General features: G+C 43.5%; 1 protein-coding gene across 1 annotated transcript in view; it reads right to left on the bottom strand.

Moving 5' to 3' along the window:
• Positions 1-20035, bottom strand: part of myo1d (myosin 1D) — a 109368-nt gene that overhangs the window by 53053 nt on the left and 36280 nt on the right. The window contains exons 12-16 of the mRNA XM_030400612.1: positions 10620-10690; positions 7765-7839; positions 7050-7182; positions 6176-6342; positions 2569-2776 (exon numbers count right to left, since the gene is read on the bottom strand). Coding sequence (XP_030256472.1) covers positions 2569-2776; positions 6176-6342; positions 7050-7182; positions 7765-7839; positions 10620-10690 — 654 coding nt within the window. The remainder of the gene's footprint in view (positions 1-2568; positions 2777-6175; positions 6343-7049; positions 7183-7764; positions 7840-10619; positions 10691-20035) is intronic.

Here is a 20035-nt window from a genome sequence, read left to right as displayed (position 1 = left end):
TAGAGCAATCGCCGGTAATGCACACGAGCTCTGATCGCAGTAAATCTCAGGTGGGGTGGACTGACTGTAGCACCACAGGAGAGGTGGAGAGAAGAGGTACGAGCCCGTGAAGAGAGGAGTGAAGGATGGAGAGAACGGAGGGATTAAATGGAGCTGTGAAGGAGCATCCTCCCCCTCCCCCCCCTCCTCCTCCTCCGGCCTCGATCATTTCCTCTAGCTACTCCCCCCCTTCAGAGAGGAAGAGAGGTTATGGAGATTTAAAATGAAAGTGCAGCTACAGAGAAACACAATGTTCTCACAACCTGGACAGGAAGTGGGAGCACTCAACCTGATTTTTAGGCAGCGTGCACATTCACAGATCTTTTCTTTTCTTTTTCTCCCTCTGTTGCTTGATGGGGCAAGCTGAGTGGTATTATTAGACATCCATGTGGCAAACGGAGGGACGAGGAGTGTGTCTGAGCCTCAGTCGCAGGCTGACGGTCCTGGCACCGTGGTCCCGACTGGCATAAGGCAGTGTGGTGTGCCAGGTGCTGATAAGGGGATTGCTTGGCGCAGCAGATCGGACTCAGGCTGGGATGTTTGTTTGAATAACAGCATGGTAGATACAGGAGTCAATACTGCTGTCACACCACTATTTGATTGTGCCTCGCGTGTCAGCGAGTGCATACAGCATGAGTGAAGCACACACTGCATGCATGGCCTCCACACTGACAGAGGTTAAGATTAAATATGTCTGCTCCGACAACTCTGCCATGTTGCGATGTTTGTTTTGGGGGGGGGGGGGGAAACGCCGCGATTCCTCCGGGCTTTCCCCTTCGCCATCAAAGCCTGCTTATCCTGGGAGATACAAGATAGGATTCTCCTGAGGGAGCGGTGGAAGGATCGCCCGTCTGGTGCGTCTGAGGGAAGAGCCCGCGAAGGGTCGGGCAGATCAATAGAAAGGTCGTCCAATCAATCTGTGACAGGGGTTAATTTGGAGCTTGGGAAAAAAAAAAAAAGACAATGAAAGCAACGCGGTGCTGAGGAATCTGCCCACATGGTCCTGATGTAATTACAGGTGTCAGTCACATGGCTCCCAGGTGTGATGATGCTCCAAGCGCCAAGATGGTGTTTGCTGGAGGGGGTTTTCTGCACCAACATGCGGTTTTTTTCGAGCTACCTGCCTGTCAGAGATGACATTTCTTCAAGCCGATTCAAGCGGTGCATCCCGATTTGGACAGCCAGACAGAAGCGGCGCAGCGTGTTTACAAACCGATCTGTCAAAGTGACAAAAGTTTTGCTCTCCATGCTGATTTGACACGTGTCAGCTCGCGCACCGTAATCACACCGAGACGCCGCCGCCGCCGCCGCTCTCGCCTGAGGTTGTCAAAGAACCACTGACGCATGAGGGGATTACTGAGACGCACGGGCAGCGATCAATATTCATAGCAGATCATTTAAACAAGTTAATGAAGGGAAAATGGATATTCTGGTCAGACAGCAATAAGATACGAAAACATTCAGTTGGACCAAACTGAACAAATCTGCCACACCCAGACAAGAACCGGATTATATGTGCATGTATTTGGTTTTCGTGTGATGTCGTCTTTCTAACGCTTGAATTCTCTCTGTTTGTATTCACTCAAATTGTCATTGTCTGTCTTAACTTGACCTTTCAAGTTAAGACAGGCCTGGCCTGACTTGTAAATATTGTCTTCCTGAGCATCCTGCTTCTGTTTTTGTCTCCCAAAGGAAAAAGACAGTTTAGGTCGCAAAAATAAGCAAATACATTCAAAATAACTTCAAAGTTTGAGTTGTACATTTCTCGTATGAACTATGGACTCTGATTTAACACCAAAACAAAAAACAAGAACCAGATTTGTCTCCATGGTAACAGACAAACATCACACAAACCTGCGCTGTATTAAAGTTTTTTTTCCAATCAGAGACATTCGTGTCGCTGCAGAAAAACTCTGAAACATTTCAAATTATAAATCAGGGATCCACTCAGCCGTCTAACAACTTTACAAGAGCTGTGTGGGTGAAAACTCAGACCGAGAGAGAGGAGAGACAGAAACATTCACCCTGAGAGATATAAGAGACTAATAATACAAGATTAGATTAGCTCTAAAAATACCGCCGTGCTTGTATAAAAATTTCGACCGGAGTTTTTTTTTCTGGTCTCCGAGCTTATTCATATGCAGAACAAGAGATGGTGAATTTCAATGAGAGCCCCGACTCGGGGCCTTGAAACCAGACCTTGTCTAAAGGCCCTCGTCAGATAATAGCTGGTGATGATTGGCAATCAGAGGCATTCACAATGACAGATGTTTGCAAATAGGAGCGCTTTCATTATCGTCAAATACCGGGAAAAAAAAAGGACAGCGTTCGTTTGGTTCATTGGTTTAAATTCAAGACAAAATCGGGGAGAGATGACAGAAGGATATGAAAAGGAGGAAAAGTAATAACTCGGTGGCTGCAGGGTGTTTCTCAAGTTTCCTCTCTTTTAATGTCACAAATTCTGAGTTTCCCCGTCGGCTCTCGTCATCATCTGAGCTCATAAGCTGGCGTTGATGTCTTCAGACTTACCTTCTGGAGGAAGAGGACGATTCTCTGGACCATCTCCGCTCGCTGCTCCTCCAGGCTGAAGAGGGTGCGCGGCGTGCGGATGAAGACCTTGGTCTTGCCGTAGGCGACGTCGTGGTCGAAGCCGCAGCCCTGCATGAGCCTCTTCACCGCGTCTTTGTCTGACGGCAGGTCGTGGTTCGGCCACGTGAACTCGGAGATCATCTTGTACCTGCGGGAGGGACGAAGTGGTCGTTTCAGTTTGTTAAATTAATTGGGAAAGATCATAATCATCTCCACTGGCCAAAGAAAAACAAACTCGTAGCTTCTTAGAGGCAAGACAAATTGGGCTGGAACCGAGGAACAACTGTGTGTTTAAAATTGATTTCATGTCTTTTTTTTTTCTCTTCTTCAGCTCGTATCATATCTCAAAGAGGAAACAGCTGGCCCGGGAGCACTGTACAGTGTCCTATAGATCTTCTTAATTACTAAGAAAGCACTGGGACTCTGCTCCTGGCACGTTGCCATGGAAATCACTTCATTTAATACATGAAAAGAGGATTAATTATCATGTAGTGCACCTGCAGCCCGGCGCAGGAGGTGAGGGGTCAGATTACACTCTTAGAGTCTGTCCGGGGACCGATTCAACTGAAATGCATCAACTTTGATTCAAGCTTTTAAGGCTTTAAATTCTTTTTTATCAAACGCCAGTTTTGTGTTATTTTACGACCTGTTGACAAGGATTCATAACATCTAATTTTAATCATTAACTGGTAAATTCAAGAGTGAAGGCTTGATGGAGGGTCACCAGAGCTGAGGAACATCTTTTCCTGTTTCTTTCTTTGTTAGTATTATTAACAACAAAAGCGAGGCTGTTGGAATCTGCGCACAGAAAGTGTTAAATCTATCTCATAAAATCACTTTTCTCCAGAACTGCGCTCTCCTAAATTGATTATTCTCTTGTTTTTATTTGTTTTTTAACGTGTTTGAGTCACACTTACCCCGCTCGATTTTATCTGTACCAGTTGTACTTTATTTATCACCACCTGGTAATTGCTTTTGTGTTTATGTCGATGTAAAGCTCTTTGTAGCTTTAAGAGATGTTTTGCAAGTCAACAACTCCACTCCGAGTCCGTGGAAAATCTTCATCATGATCTCCATCATCTGAGATCCGAAAGATCCCGGCGCTCTTGGACAGACTGCGTCCCCCCGTGTCGTTTCACAGCCGACACACTGGCGAGGCTGTGATGTAATCCCAAGTGCAAAATCATCAGCGAGGAGGATTGGACGGACGGACAGACGGAGTTGGATGACTTGTTACGCAAAAGACTCTTTAACCTAATCCTCAGTCCAGCGCGACGGTTTCTACGAGGGCAGTGGGCAAATGTGACAGCTGGGGAATAAGGGCACGGCTGCAAAAAGTGTGTGTGTTGTGGTACGGTAACGTGTGTGTGTGTGTGTGTGTGTGTGAGTCTGTTGTGGAACATTAGGACAAAACAATCTTGTAACTAAATCATTGAGTAAAAACAGCTTAAAAGTCGCCTGTCGGGCTTCAGATCTCATCTGTTACACAACGAGCGCAGCGTGTGTGTGCGAGCGCAACGTATCTCGTCCTCCGCAGGGAAACATAAGGTGACGTTCGAGGCTCCAAGGACCCTAAACTGACCCACATCAGCCCTCATCCTCTCTCCTCTGTCTCTTCTTATCATGAGTCGACACAGAAGATCTTTGTGAAAGATCTCGTGTGCAGGACTTTGTCAAGATTAAGAGATTTTTATGGCTGCAAGTGATGGATTTTTTTATTTCCAAAGGTCCTCAAACCTGTCTTCTTTTGAGAGCAATTTTGACAAAATGCAAGTTATGTAATGCAAGTCATTAAGAGCTACTGGCAGCTCGTGAGCTTTGAGTTGGAGACCCCTGGTTTAATCAATAGAATGTCACATAAATCGTGATACAATTCAATATATAGATACGCGCTTTTCACAAGTCTACAGATGATTTAATTTGTAAAAAGCTGCAAATCTTTACACATTAGAGGCTGTAACAAGGGAACATTTACAGTTTTTGCTTGATGAAAAGTTAAATTTGCGTTGAATTTATTTATTTTTCCTTTCTTGCGTTCACTTCTAACTACTTCTCTCTTCAGATGCTTCTGTCCTTTGTTGCTTTATACAATATTTCATACTGTATTTGTTTAAATGCGTTATATAAAAGCACCTGGAGCGGCTGTTACTCATGAAATGCACATTGCCTTTTCTACTTTTGATTCTCATCTTTTAAACTCATTTAAATGTACACATTTGTTTTGCTCAGCTATTGATTTTGTTTTCTGTACGACTGCCTGAGATCTCCGACTTTTTTCTACCTAAGCATCGATATGGAGGTCAGCCTCAGAAATCCATTGTTGATACTCAGCGCGCAACAACAAATTACAGCTAATTTGTATGTGAACAGACTCGTAATGTTTCTACAGGTTATGAATAAAACATGAGTTATTAGCGCAGCTCGTTCGATAATAGCTGTTTGCCGCAGTAAAAAAGGTTCCTGTTTGCAGCGCGGTAACATGTTTTCCACGACGTGTCTCCTGAGTATTAATAATCCAGCCTGCTTTTAATGAAGGTCAGAGGAGAAACATATTATTCTAGCAGCAAACTGAAAAAACAAAGTGTGTTACACGTAACGGCTGCTGGATATGAAACCGATCAGCTGCAAGACCTGATTAGATGTGAGCTGATTGGCGTTACACAACGCGTCTTCACACCCCGCAGTCAGGATGTGTCATGTAATATCCTTCTTGTGCAGCCTCGGCGCGAAGCCTCGGGGGGGGTTCATGCTTCGTGTTTGTCCAGAACACTTAAATATAAAAAAGTGTGTGAGGTGATGGTGGAGGTGTTTTACTCCATCACTTCTTCCACACAGATTTTAAAAGCCAGTCCCCAAAACAAGCAAAACACTTCACCTTCAAATCACAACCGTAGCACGATTTGACAAGTTATGAAATATGCCAAAGGCTTAAATCCACTGAACCAAATTAAGCAACTGCAGCAACAATATTGATGACTGCACAACGGCATTTTGGGTCAGAGGCACGCCGTCGTTAATCGACTCGTTCCACTGAAATGACGTGTTTGGTGAAGTTGTGAAACAAAATGAATCGGCAGCTGTTTTCAGGAAAAATGTCAAAAACCTTCTCTAACTTAGCTTCTTAAATGTGAAGATTTCTGGCTCGTCTTCGTCCGTTATGATAGTAAACTGAATCAGATGTCAGATGCATCTACATCTAATTATAACGGTCGTTTTATATTATACACTATTTTGATTATCGAGTAAAAGAATAAAGAAAATAAAGTAAAAAGGTTTTCTGATTCCCGCTTCTGGTCTCTTCCGTCTTCTGTGACAGGAGAAAATAAACTGAATATTTTTGGGTTGTGGACAAAACGAGACATTTGAGGACGTCATCATTAATGTTTTTCACCATTTTCCGACATTTCATAGACCAAACAACTCATTGATTGTTTAAGAATATAATCGACAAGTTGCAGCTAGACATGTAGAGAATAAAACCATTTCAGGGAAGCGAGACAGAACTCACTGCAACAGGTTTTATCAAGGTGCGTATTGTGACGAGTACCTCTGCAGGAAGCGCGGGTACGTCTGTCTGTAGGCGAAGCCGGCGCGTCGCACTCTGACGTTCTCCAGCAGCCCGAGGTACTCCACCTGATGGCGGCAGCGCTCCTGCTCGAACAACAGAGGGGACTTTACATCGTTGGGCTTGATGCAGCGGACGTAGTAGGGTTCCTGCAGAAAACAACGCAGAGGTAGTAAAGTCAGTGCTCAGAGGACTGACCTCAGCATGGGTCACAAGGTCATGGAGGTGATAAAAAAAAGTACTACAGCTCGTCTTTTTTATCTGATCGTCGAGTTAATTCAAAGCAAACTTCTGAGATGGTGCGATGAAAGAAATAACTGAGAATTAGCTGCGATTCAGCTGGTTTCAAGTGATAAAACAGGCTACACAAAGCATAGTTTTGACCTAAGTTGGGGGTATAAACTACATTATTCACGCCTGTAACAAAGAGTAAAAGCTCATCTTTATTTCAGATGTCCCTACGAACTCTCACTCTTCCCTCTGCTCCACGCAGGTGTCTACAGCCCACCTGCTCACATCAGCTCAAGAAGACTTTCTGATAAAAGTCCTGCTCAGCACACGTGAGCGGCGGGTTTGTCGTAGCTCGTGTTAAAACGATGCATTAACGCTGACCCGATGAACAAAACGAGCCTTTAATTTGCAGAACAAACTGAAGAGGGAGCCCGGTTTGAGATCACAAACGGGAGCAGTGTGATGCGAAGTGTGTGTAAACTCTCAGAGTGGGCTGTGTAAATGCCATTCCAGAAAAAACATTTGAGAGGTGGGTAAACAGTGTGTGTGTGTGTGTGTGTGTGTACCCTCCATTAGAGAGCTACATGTGAAGCTTGTTAAATCTCTTCTGCCCCTGACTCGTCACCTTGCTGGCCAGGTTCTCCACCAGCGAGATCATGGAGTTTTTGAAGAGCGTTGCGGCCGTCAGCGGCCGTTTGGTGACTTCTGTGATGCTCAGTTTGCCCTCGGGCCACATCGCCTTCAGCACTGGGTTAGCGCTGACAGAGACACAGAGGTAGAGTCGGATAAGTGGAGACAACAACACTTTACACGACTATCAGAGCACGGTTCTGTGTTTTGGGCTGTTTAACATTCATGAAAAAGGACTCAAACATTGTAACAAGCGGGGCGGTGTGTTCAAATGACTCCCACCTTTCATCATTTGTATTTTAACTTTCTGGTTACAAAACCAAAAACCAAACCCAAAAATGTTTCCATTATGTCATCAGTGCAGCAGTTAAGCATCTTTGGCTGCTCGTCCAAACACCCTGTTTTTGACCAGCCGTGTAAGAGAGTATCATAAAATGCACATTAGAGAGGTCAGGAATTACTAAGACCTCACATTTATATTCAGCAGAGGAAAAACACCAGAGGATTGGAGAGCAGCAGCAGCAGCAGCAGCAGGAGGAGGAGGAGGAGGAGGAGGAGGAGGATAAGAGTGAGCTGAGAGGAGATTAGTTGTACCGGCTCTGTGCTGCTTTTTTTATAAAGGGGTGTCATGTAATCAAAGTGCTGCAAGGAAAACAGAGGAGAGTGTGTGGACGTGACTGAAGCAGCGTGTGTGTGTGTGTGTGTGTCACCTGTTGTACAGAAGTCTCTTGAAATCCTGGAACAGGGTGTCTTTGTTCTTATCTATGAAGCCCACCACCGAGTACCTGCGAGGAGAGGGAGGCAGGTAAACGCAAAGTCCACACGTACAGTCCTGCAAACTGTCATTAACAAGAAGCATCAGGACTTAACAACTATTATATCCATGCTGACATGAAGCATCTGCAGCTGCACATTCATGCTGTGAATCTTTGGGATCTGATGACTGTGCAGCTGAGAGGAGTTGCCCCAAACTCACTGTCACGTTCTGTCAGCCTGAGATGACACACGCGCCGTGAAATGAGGCATTATCCCGCAGGAAAGTGGCCGTTAGAAGATGATGTGCTGCTGCGACTCAGTCGAGGATGATGGACGATGTTCCCCAGATGTCGGGTTTTAATACTAACTGGATGTATATATGCAAATGTAAAACTGTACTGAGTGTTAATGTATTCTACTGTAATTTGAATATTTGCAGGGTTTCTTTGCTTAGCATTTTCATCTTTAAGGCTGCTTTCATTCTTTGAATCCCTCTGAGAGAGAAGACGCCATCAGACACTATGTAACGTCCTGCAGACAAACTGTTGATGCGGTTCTGCAGAAATAAAGTTGATTTTTGAGTCTCATTCATAAGTCGTTATACATCGACATTATTATACATAACTATCACATATTTATAGCACTCTTACAATATTTTTTGTAGCTCTATAGTGAGGAGGAAAAATCCAAAAATGAAAAAAACTGCTGCTGCTTCCTGTGGACTTGAACCACTCTCCTCCTTTGTACTTTCTCCTTCGCAAAAAACTTCTACCCACAAAAAACTGAACTCACTGGATGCGTTTTGTTTTTTGCTCCCTTGTCTTTTCACTAAACTCTAGAGACTGTCGTGTGTGAAAATCACAGGAGATCGGCTGTTTCTGAAGTACTCCAACCGGCCCGTCGGGCAGCAACAATCGCTCTGCCGTCAGACTTCAACAGATGCTCAACCTCCTCCTCTGTACACTTGTGCTTTAACGTTGCTGCAAAATGGCCACTGATGGTGGTTTGAGTTGATCTAAATATGGCAATGTATGTTAATACACACTTGAAGTTAATCTGCGATGTTAATAATGAGCCTTCTATAAATAATACCCTGCTGTGAGACGGTCTGAGTGGCTCAGGGATCAATCAGTCCGCGGTGGGAGACACTCCACACGTTTCCATGAGAGCTCTTTTTTTTTGTGATTTTATTCATTTGAACGATGTCCAAGTGCTTCAGGGGATTCGGGAAGAGTCATTTTGGAGGGACGTCCTTCAATGAATATGCCGTTTAAATGTTCGAGTGTGTTTTTTTTTTCGAGTGTTTGTCTCCCAGTCTGAATGTCAACGGGAGGCAGATATTTGGCTCTTCCATGATTGATGCACATGTTTGGAACGAGCTTTAGAGGCTTTTAGTGGTTTTGTTATTTTATGCTTCAGAAATTGACGGTTAAAGTTTTTAACATTTTTTCCTTCTTACTCTCTATTTTTGTGTTACGCTACATTAACTCTGGTGAACAGACGACATTTCTGAGAGAATCCTCTTATTCGACCACAATGTGGACTTTTTTTTTTTGTTCCCAGTGATGGAGGACATGCTCACTGTGGGTCCTCATTATTTAAGATTACTCAACTTAAAATCAACATCCGGGCTGATTAAAAACTCCTGCTCTGTGGGAATAACGTCTGAAAAGTTTCGTGCGCATAAAAACAATCTTTGATCAATTATTCCTTCCCCTCCTGCTCCAAGATTAATGTGCATCTTCATTTTGGGTTATGGTGTTTTGATGTTGTTCCTCCTTTTTTGCCAGAAAGCTGACAGATATATTTTCATTTTTATTTTTTTTATCCTCGGCTGGCAAGTTTAAAAAATGCATCTGAACATATAAATGTTGCAGTGAGGTGGACTGAATGTTTTGGGTCTGACTGAAGAAGATGGAGTCTGATTCTAACTGTATTCTGCAGAGTATAAAACTGCACATGTGTATTATATGATACTGATACTGTATTTTTGCATGTTGCACATGTTCTGTACATAGATTTATCTTATTATTCTTATTGTTTTGTAGATGATTTTTAACTTGATAACTACGTTTTTCATTGTCAAACAGCATTCAGAGTGGAAGGCAAAGGTAGAATTTCATCGTACAGGGAGACTTCTTTCTTAAACGCCTCAAATCGTGAATTTTATGTAGGTCACAACGTGCCCCTCTGCGACTGATAACTCTCTCAAGTGATATTTTGGCTGACAGATGCTGTGCGCGGGGGGATCTGCAGTCTGTTTGGAAGAGATTTAAACTGTCAGTTTAGTCTCAGGTATTTAAGTAGTACGTGAAACCATCAAACGAAACGTCTAAATCCAACAGCTATCTTCTTTCGATAAGTTTGACGTTTTTGAAGTTTTGCCTGTGGATGAAATCTCACTTGTTACGCAGTCACATTAGTTTTATCGGTGCACAGAAATGGAAATGTCCCTTTTTTTCTTTTGTTATACTTTGAATGAATTAATCAAAGATGTTACATAGAGCAAAGGTTTTGGAGAATGATTCATCCGTACTGTGAAAGCAGTGACAGCTGAATAGACAACGGAGCTCCAGTCATGAAAACAATATTTAAGTGTGAATGAGCGACGCTCCCACATCTCCAGAACAACCATCGAGTTTCATTCAGGAACTCAAACTCCCGTCTTTCTCTCTCTCTCTTTCTCAAGACTGTGGTTTCAGTCTGCAGCTCTGCGGCATGAATATGTAAAAATGTACAAATGTGGGAAAAGAGCAGGAATCACTGCTAAAAGCTTTCCCTGAATAAATAAAAACTTTAAGATACTTACACCACATCTCCTGCGTAGTGCCGGATACGAAAGTCTCTGTCGAACTCCAGGCTCTTGTCAGTCGGCGAGAGCTGCAGAGAGACGGACAGTGATGAAGACTTTAGTCAAAGCAGTGACACTTTGATGCGAGTGCTTGCTTTGATTTTACTGAGAGAAATACATTTATAAAACCCTGTTTTCACCTGTAGTCTCAAGTCCTGGGTTTTAGTTTAGTTACTTCCTGTTTTATGTTGAAAGAGAGCGTTAAACTTCCTGTCTTTGTACTTTTCCCACCTGTTTATTAGTTAATCAGTCCCTCTACGAGTTGTGAGGTTACATTCTGAATATCTTTTTTGATTGTTTGTTGGACCGCACGCTTCATATTTTCCAGCCGCTCTTAGATACTTTGTGTTGCCATCAGTAAAGTTAACTTTTGTTCGTTTAACTTACATAACTGCGACATCTTGTGTCATGTACTGCTTGAAGCTTTCTCCAGAACCGCTCGTCCCAAACTACTTCAAACTCCACGCTGCACTTACTCGGGTCCTCAGCAATGCACCCCGACGTGCTTGGAGTCAGTTGGATGAATAGTTGTGTAGAAATTCAAGGACAGAGAAAGATTTCTTCCTTTTCAGTGAGTATAAACTCTACAATGTCAGCCTTCGCCACATGATTCTGACTGCACTGAATAAATAGCAGTAACCAGTGTCTTACGTAAAACACGTGAGGGATAAAAGCTCTGTTGTAACCACGATGAGTTCCCAACACGAGTCGACCAAAGTGCTTCAAAAACAAGGACAAACGACAATAAGAACAACAAAACAGAAAGTTCAAGTTCAAGAGTGAGGCCATGCAAAGCCTGTCCGGCGCCTCTAACACAACGATTATATAACGCTTCTGACATTCGGCCTCGAGTGAGTCGAGTCTCACAGAGGTCAAACAAGAAGAACTTTTCAGGACACATTTCTACAACAATCAAAACAGACTTTAAGCTGCAGTACAGGAACACAGACGTGCTGTTGAGAGGTTCCTTTAAGGTTCCTGTGGTCCAGCTGAGGGCACTTTTCCTTTACTCCACTTGGCAGCGGTGCGTCCTGAGATATGCCCTCTGAGAAACCTCTTCAATTCTGACCTTACACACAATGATTCCATCAGCTTCCAGAAATCCTGCTGACCACTGAAATGAACTCCCGCTGCCAGCAGACTGTGGCTGAAGAAGTGTACAGTCGCAAACCTCTGGGAAAGATCATTACTGACAAAGAAATAAGATTTGTTTGTTCGACTTACTGGACGGAGAATATCACTCATCTCGGTCTCTCTTTTTTCTGTCTGACCACTTTTCTATCATCATTATTTCACTTAATTCAGTTTATTGTCTGCTAATGTATTTCTGTAATGTCAATGTGCAGCTGTGTAGTTTGTTAACTTTCTGAAAACAAAATAAAATACTCAAAAAAAGGTTCCCCTCATTTTTATAACTCTGCATATTATGTTTTTTGTCATAATTTCTGTACGAGACCTACTGTTCTGTCCACAAGTGCGCAAACAGACACGTAAATAAGACGGAAAGATGCAGAGGACGACGAACGAGACAAAAACTTCAATTACAGAGCGCATCGGTATTAAAGATAAAACTCTTAAAACAGTAAAAACGCCAACTGAAGCTTCCACGACTGAAGGATGAATTTCACGACCATCTTCCCCTGCAGATTATTTCGGGGGACGGCGCAGGTTAAGTCTAAAACAAAAACTGGAAATGAAAAAAGGAGTCCAAGTTTCAAGTCTATAGCTTCAGACGTTACATAAGGCGGGAAACTGTAATCTAATCTGACATAATTCGACAGCTTCCCCGGAGCAGAAGGAGAGAAACCTCCAGTGAATCAACGCTGGCTATAAATCTGGCTGAAATATAACTTGCAAGTTTGTTCCTGTCAAAACGGCCGATCCACGGTGAAGCTGGATAAATCGAACTGTCTGCATTGTTTTTTTATTCAATAACAAACTCTGGGATTGATTCGCAGAATTGCAGAGCTGCTGCAAAAGCAGATGCATTGATGCGGAAAACAGCATCACTGTCAGGGCGGATAAAGTCTGAAAGAAGAGGAGGAAGAGGAGGAGGAGAGGAAGAAGAGCAAGACAGGAAAGAATGTGCAATTCAAGAAAGGAAGGGGGCAGACGAGGACCGAGGAGGAGGAAGAGGAAGAGAGATATCGTACGATGAGACGAGACAAGCCTAAAAAAGAGTGTGTGAAAGTGTGTGTGTGTGATACTGATGCCTGTATGTAGGCCAGAGAACGAAGGGAAGAAGCATGAATGGAGGTGCAGAGCGGTCTGTCACCGCCTGGCAGCCGCTTCTGATCATAGCTGGGTTTATGTCGGTGGAAGTATTACGCTGACATCAGAGATTAAAAGGCAGAGAAGTGGAGGAAAGTATCCTGCAAGCTCATGATCGACTGATACAACGACAGATACATGATGAAGCCAAAAAACACGAGGATATCCCTGATCTGACCCTTTGGCTCCATTAAACTTTAAACTGGTTATGTAACCCTCTAAATGTAATACGGACGCCTCTGTGACCACATAAACAATCATCTTTTTATGGCTTTAAGAATCTCTCAGAGGAAATAAGCCGCTCTGTGGTCTGGTTAAGATGTTTCTGCTTTGAGTCGCCCTCATCCAAATTTCAGAAATGTGCAACAACAACGATAGGTCTTAATTTCAGCGTCGAACACCACGTATCATGTCTGTTCGATCCAAACGCAAACAGAAAAGTAATAACAGTTTAGGTCTCCAACCTGGCAACCCTTACCGCAAAGACAAGAGTCTGAGATCCAGCAGTCGTTTGTCATGAACTTTGCCAGTTGTTTTTCCTTTTGTTTCTGGGCTTTAAGCTGAGCCAGGCGAACCCCGACTCTCCTCCAGTTCAAGCGTCAACCTCCATGCTTCCCCACAACTGTAAAGTGGCTGAATTTTCATTTAACTCACTCGTTTCAGTGGCTTAACGTTATGCGTAATTAAAAGAGTCTGCGCTTTGAGTGATAGCTAGCAGACCAGCAACCTGGGCTTCACTGAACCTGCTTCAGTCACACACCTTTTTTTTTAATCTCACCTGGAGTTAAGTATGAGTCATGCACAGCTAAGATGGCGGCAGCTGGAGCTTTAAAGTGGTTCTTAAAGGGATATTCCGGTGTAAGTTTAATCCATGGTCTAACACACCGTGAAACTGTGTTAGACTCCCTCTCGAGAGATCAAGTTAGCAGACCGCTAATTTACGGAGTTTTATCAACCTCAGAAACGACTGCACGACAACAATACACTGCAGTAAATGGATCCAAATATAAACCGCCACCTAAAAGCCACAAATAATGCTCAGAACAGCACCAAACTTCAGCAACAGTACAAATAGGGTCTCAGCACATAGTCCGGGGCATCTAAACCTCCGCTAGCTTAGCTGGATTTCTACTGAAAAGCTGACTAAATTTACCACTCTTCTGCAGCAGCTTCCTGTTGACGGGAAGTCCCGACGAGTCGATTACCGAGTGCAGTAGAGTTCCGCGGCTCATGGAGGAAATGGACGATTATGACTCCATGGAAAAGCAATCAAAGTTCATATGTGTCTTACCTGCCAGTTTATAACAGTTATTATCGAGAGCGGACAGGGAAAAGAACGGAATTGAGCATTTCTAACCGCACTCGGTAATCGTCGCATCAGGACTTCCCCGACCTGGAAGCTGATGGAGGAGAGTTGAAATCTGTTTTTAGCTTCCCAATAGCTTCCCTAGCTAAGCTAGCGGAGGTTAGATGCCCCTGACTGTGTGATGAAACCCTATTTGTACTGTTGCTGAAGTTTGGTGCTGTTCTGAGCATTATTTGTGGCCTTTTGGTGGCGGTTTATATTTGGATCCATTTACTGCAGTGTATTGTTGTCGTGCGGTCGTTTCTGATGATGCTAAAGCTACGTGAGCTAGTGCTCAGCAAACTTTATCTCTGGAGGGGGGGTCCTACTCGGTGTCACGGTGTGTTAGAACATGGATTAAATTTACACCGGAATATCCCTTTAAGAATCCTGCGGGTGCACTGTGTTTTTTATATTCCGTGCTCCAGCTTCGTATGTAAACAGACTCCACTTCGGCTCTTGTGGCTCGATGGGAGAAAAAAAAAAAAAACATTGCGGCAAATGTGTGGGTGTCCACATACTTTTGGCCATGTCATGCACTTACAGTTGCATCAATACCGGACACTGATGCTGAGGAGCCGAGCAAGAAGGGGGCCGGAAGACACAGCCATCAAATAAAACTTTAAAAGCCGCACTCTCGTCTACCTTGATGCTATTTCCGTCAGTCGAGCCAACACAGTGTGTTCTGGTACTTTGTGAAAATGCTGAATGAGTCACCGTAAAGCTCAGAGCTCTTTCTCACACACACACACACACACACTCAGACTCAGACGCTGAGAGAAGGAGCCGTCCCTAATGAGAGGAAATATTGTAAACAGAATAAAAACCTCGCAGAGTGTTGAATGAATCAGTCAGCCTTGATTCAGGCCCAAAACCACACAGGACACCAAAGTAAATCCTTGACAGAGCCAAGTGAAATTCCTCAGAGAAATTAGAAAAACTGTTTACCTCAGAGGCGCTTCACAAACGCACCGAAGCATTGAAGTGCCGCCAGTAATACTCGCAGACGTTTGTCAGCGCTAACGGTGACGTGCTCGGCCGACAAAAGAGAAGAAAACGCGTTTAAAACAGAAAATCTGGATCATAACTTCAACCCTGTGTGGAGGAAACGTGACAGTTTTAAGATGAATTAATAATCTAGGTGGAAATTAAAGGTGCGTGAAACATTTCAGGGGCTGTATTTGAGTAACCGTCGCAGGAAAACAAACATACATGAGCGCACACAAACACACGCAGAACGACAGATGCACCGACAGACAGACAGCCTGCAACTGCTGGAAGCCACACGGCCCCTCATCCATCACAATCAGTCACACTCCAACACACACACGCGCACACACACACACACCATCATCACTGTCACACCCTCGCCCTTAACATTAGGCTGAATCCCAAACACAGAGGAGGTGCTAATAAAAAAGCTGCCAAGGATAGTGTGTGTGCGTGTGTGTGTGTGTGTGTGTGTGTGTGTGTGTGTGTGTGTGTGCGTGTGTGTGTGTAGAGAGAGCGAGAAGGAGGGCAAACTAATAGAAACAAGGTCAGAATAATAAGAAGAGGAAGCGGTGAAAGGAGGAACATAAGCCTGAGTCAAAAGGCGACAGAGAGACTTCCAATTCAGGAGATGGTGTGCTGATACTGATCCAGTCTATTTATATCACAGCACTTACACTAACCTAACGACACAGGTGTTGTCTTTAGAGTCACAATTATATTTATCGAGCAGAGATGCTGATTACAGCCTCACAAATGTGAGTTTGGTGTAATTTTTGTGATGACGGTGGCGGGACCACTGCCGTCTATATTAGGGCTGCCCCCCCAAATAGTCGACCAAGCACTGGTTGACCAAAAACTCATTAGCTGACCAAAATGTCACTGGTCGATTGGTCGCAGGAAAAAAAAAAAAAAACATTTGGAGCTGTGTCTTGTCAAAATTAAGTCAAAATCTATGTGACTGGCGGCTGGCCTGTGTATAAAAGGTGGGAAGGGTTTTAATTTGAAGGGCCAGATACAGGAAGTCGTGACACTCACTCACTGTCAGTGTTTATTCTTTAACAGGGCAGGTCCCTTCGACGTCGTGGTTAGACAGTTAACAATTAATAGCCCACCATGTCGGGAAAGACGTCTAAAATATGGGATCATTTTGAAAAGAAGAAGGATGACCCCAAGAAGGTGACATGCAAACTTTGCAAGAAAAACTTTGCCTATCACTCCTCCACGACGAACATGATGTAACACCTTAAACATGCAAGTAGCCTAGCTACCTGCCCATGGCGGCCCAAACGTTTAAAAGCAGAGATAAATACATTTTATTATTGTTATATGTGCTAGTATTAGACTATTTTCTGACACATTCAGAATTAGAATCTGAAACAATTTGCCGGCGTCATTAACAGGCGCCAGACTTATAGCGCGGCCGTGTCATAATTTTATGTTATTCTGTCCCTGAGGCTAGTATACTTGGGGGGGGGAAAGCGTTTCTTTGTAAATAAACAATTTCTCAGCTTGAACGACGACCAAATGTTTCTTTTCCCTCTTTGACGGTCGGTTTTATTTGACTATGTTACTCCCCTCATCCCCAGGATTTGCAGAGACGTAACATATTTCTTTTCTAAAATTAAGATTGGGATCTATCAGTTCTAGACTGTTGGATGGACAAAAACACACATCACTCTGGCTCTCTTTGACACTTTAGAGACTTGTTTGAATTTATGTCGATGTTTATGTTGCCGGTTCAGGTACACGTGCTAATTTAACTTTTTCTTACCTTATTTCTGAAAATGTCGATTCATAAATAAAAAAATAAAAATATTGCTCTTGGAAAACTGTATACTTGTATTGTAAAGATACCTATTACATTACCATTAAATCAGAGACATTAAACGGTCATTAAATAAGAATAACATTGTGTATCGCATCTTATTTCTGTGCCGACATGTCGTCCAACGAACAAAGTTGTCGTGACAGAACGACTCATTTGAAGATGTCTCTGTCTTTACACTGACCGCCTGATTGTTGAGATGTACAATATCCCTCCTCTGTTGTGAATCTTTGAGGGATCCCTGCAAAAAATGTTTGAATATTAGCCAATACATTTTAAGAAGTCGGGCTTTCATCCAGAGAGACAAATCAACAGATTAATTAAGTAGATCTCAGGCGCAGCTTGACACTGAAACAAGACAGAAAAAGGGTCAAAGTGACACATGAAGAAAAAATAATGAGCTCAGGAGATGCACAGAGGCAGCGAGTGTTTTACGGATGTTAGTTTTCAGTTTAATTAAATAAGATAAAGACAAAGGCAGAGCAGAGCAGGTCGGGGCGGTGACGGGAACATTTAGAATTTAGAGAGGGGAAAAACTGCGAACGGTGGGAGAGGTGATGCGAGAAGGCGAGAGACAGGAAGGTGGAGAAAAGAACGAGAAGACGGTGGACCGAGTGTGATCAGGTACACAATGTGGCAGCGCTCGGTGTTGACGTGACAGGAAGTGATTATACGATGGAGGTATTGTTATATACACGTAGATATTGTTCGCAGAGAAAACACAACAAACACAGATATTCCTCTTTCCTTCCACATATTTCATCTTTTTGTCCTGAAGGTGGCCGTGAGGTTTAACAAAAGGTCCTCAGCGGCGACACTGGAAAGGCCAACGTACGCCGACGTATGACGGGTGAGTGACGATTCAAAAGGAAGAAAGAGACGAGAAATGCGATTCAAATGCGTCCATACAGGCCTGAGGGGTCAGTGAGCAGTCAGAGGCGTTGACTCATCTGCTCTCACACCTACAGGAACGGGAGTAAATGGAGTCAGATGTTGAGTGACGCTCGATGACGTTCATCAGAGGAGGATTTTGGTTGTACAACAGCTGACTAAGACACTTTACGCTGATGTTTCCTTTGATTCGTCACCGTTTCACACCTCCACGGACGGTCTCACATCGAGAAATACTCACCTATAACGTTGGTGATACCTTCTTAAACGATCAGTATTCATTCCTGTTATTGTATCAGGATCCCTTTAAATCCTTTTACAGATTCTTATAAGCGCTCTGCTGCAGGTAACCGAAGGCTAAACCTCAGCTCAGAGATGTCTAATATTGGGTGAGAGGACAGAAACTGCACAGGTTTCAGCGTCACGTCTAATTAATGTTCTCAACCCGCGTTAATTAAATGTATCCGACGTGTTGAATGAACAGCTGCAGCCTGCTGGACGTGACAAGTTACCAGCGATACAGTCGATGTCATATTTTCACTGAGGAAAGTCACTTTTGCTTCGGAGTCCTCAGTTATGATTTAATAACCTTTCCTTTAAGTCTCTGAATTTTTTTAGGATGCAGCTCAAGATTACACTTGTTTTTCACTGAATATCACAGAATAATATCATATTAAATGGTCAAACTTGCCTTGAAAGGTGTCAGACGCAGACACAAATTTTAATAGAAGTCTAAAAAATATCCTGAACCAAGTGTTGTATGTAAATTAATGTTGACTGCTAGAACAGGCTCATGTGCCCTAAAAACTTTTCTAGGTTTTTGCAGGACCTCACGTGTTTTGCTGATCTGGAATCAGACCCAAATTGGTTCAGAACTCATCCTCAGCTAAATCACACAGTTTCCCACCATGCAGATGTTAGCTGTCTATCCGTTTGTGGAGCAAAATGTATAATTTAAGCAGATTTTTCCATATTAAAGTCATCTTTTAATCATTTAATATCTCTGAGTTTATTTGTCCTCTGCTGGTAAATCGATATGCACGACTGTTTGTATGCAGACTAATCCTATCTTCAGTTTCCAGAACAAAAAAGAACACAAGAGTGAAGATTTTATTCATGCTGTCCACTCATGGCTGGATACTAGTCAGTGTAAAGTCAGAAAATATGTGGGATCTTGGTGATTTTGGCGCGTAATCAGTTTGACCAGAGAAAATATTTTCATCCCAAATTAAAAGTGAATTTCTATCAGGTCGTTATATTATCATATCTGCGTTATCTGTCCCTGTTGTTTGCTCCATCGGTCGGTAACAGCTTCTGACCCTTCAGTCGTCCCTCCGTACAGACTTCCCCCCGGGCAGTACAGTAAATTATTTTTTATCACCAATCTGAGAGAACTTCCACCTCAATCTGACCCTCTCTGACTCACAAATCCACTCCCCTCCCCTCCAGCAGCTCCTGCAATCATTTCCCCGACTACCCTTTCTGCCACCTCTGCCCTTCCTGCTCTCTGTGGACAGCAAATCCACGACGAGCTCGAGCCAGACCCCCCGCTGAGCAGCGTCTGACTGTCTGCAAGCCTGTCAAGAACTCTCAGTGGGGACCGCGGGAGCTGATCCAGGCGGCAGATGACGACATGGATTTTACATTTCACGCCCGGTGCTCTGACTGGCAGCTGTCAGGGTATTAAAACAACATCCTAAAGCGACATCCTCACTCTTGAGAGACGTACGTATGAGTACAACTCGCGTAAAAAACCCATCAAACTGAACCTCCACGTGTCCCCGCCGCTCACGACGACCTTGCAGACCCCTAACATGTAATCATACATGTAGAAGCAGGCGGACACACACGTTCACACACACACACACACACTTCACATCCTATTATTATGCTGCACCTGTACACGCAACGTGCCGAGACGCTTCTCTTCTGCAGTATAAATGGAGGCAGATGAGAAAACAGATAAAGAGGCGACAAAGGAAGTGAAGACTAGAGGGAGTCATTGAATTAGGGATTGTGGTTGAGCTAAATAAAAAGAAAGGAGAGGCA

Source organism: Sparus aurata, chromosome 20 (assembly GCF_900880675.1).
Source record: "Sparus aurata chromosome 20, fSpaAur1.1, whole genome shotgun sequence".
Lineage (NCBI taxonomy): Eukaryota > Metazoa > Chordata > Actinopteri > Spariformes > Sparidae > Sparus > Sparus aurata.
This window is presented reverse-complemented; position numbering and strand designations above follow the sequence as displayed.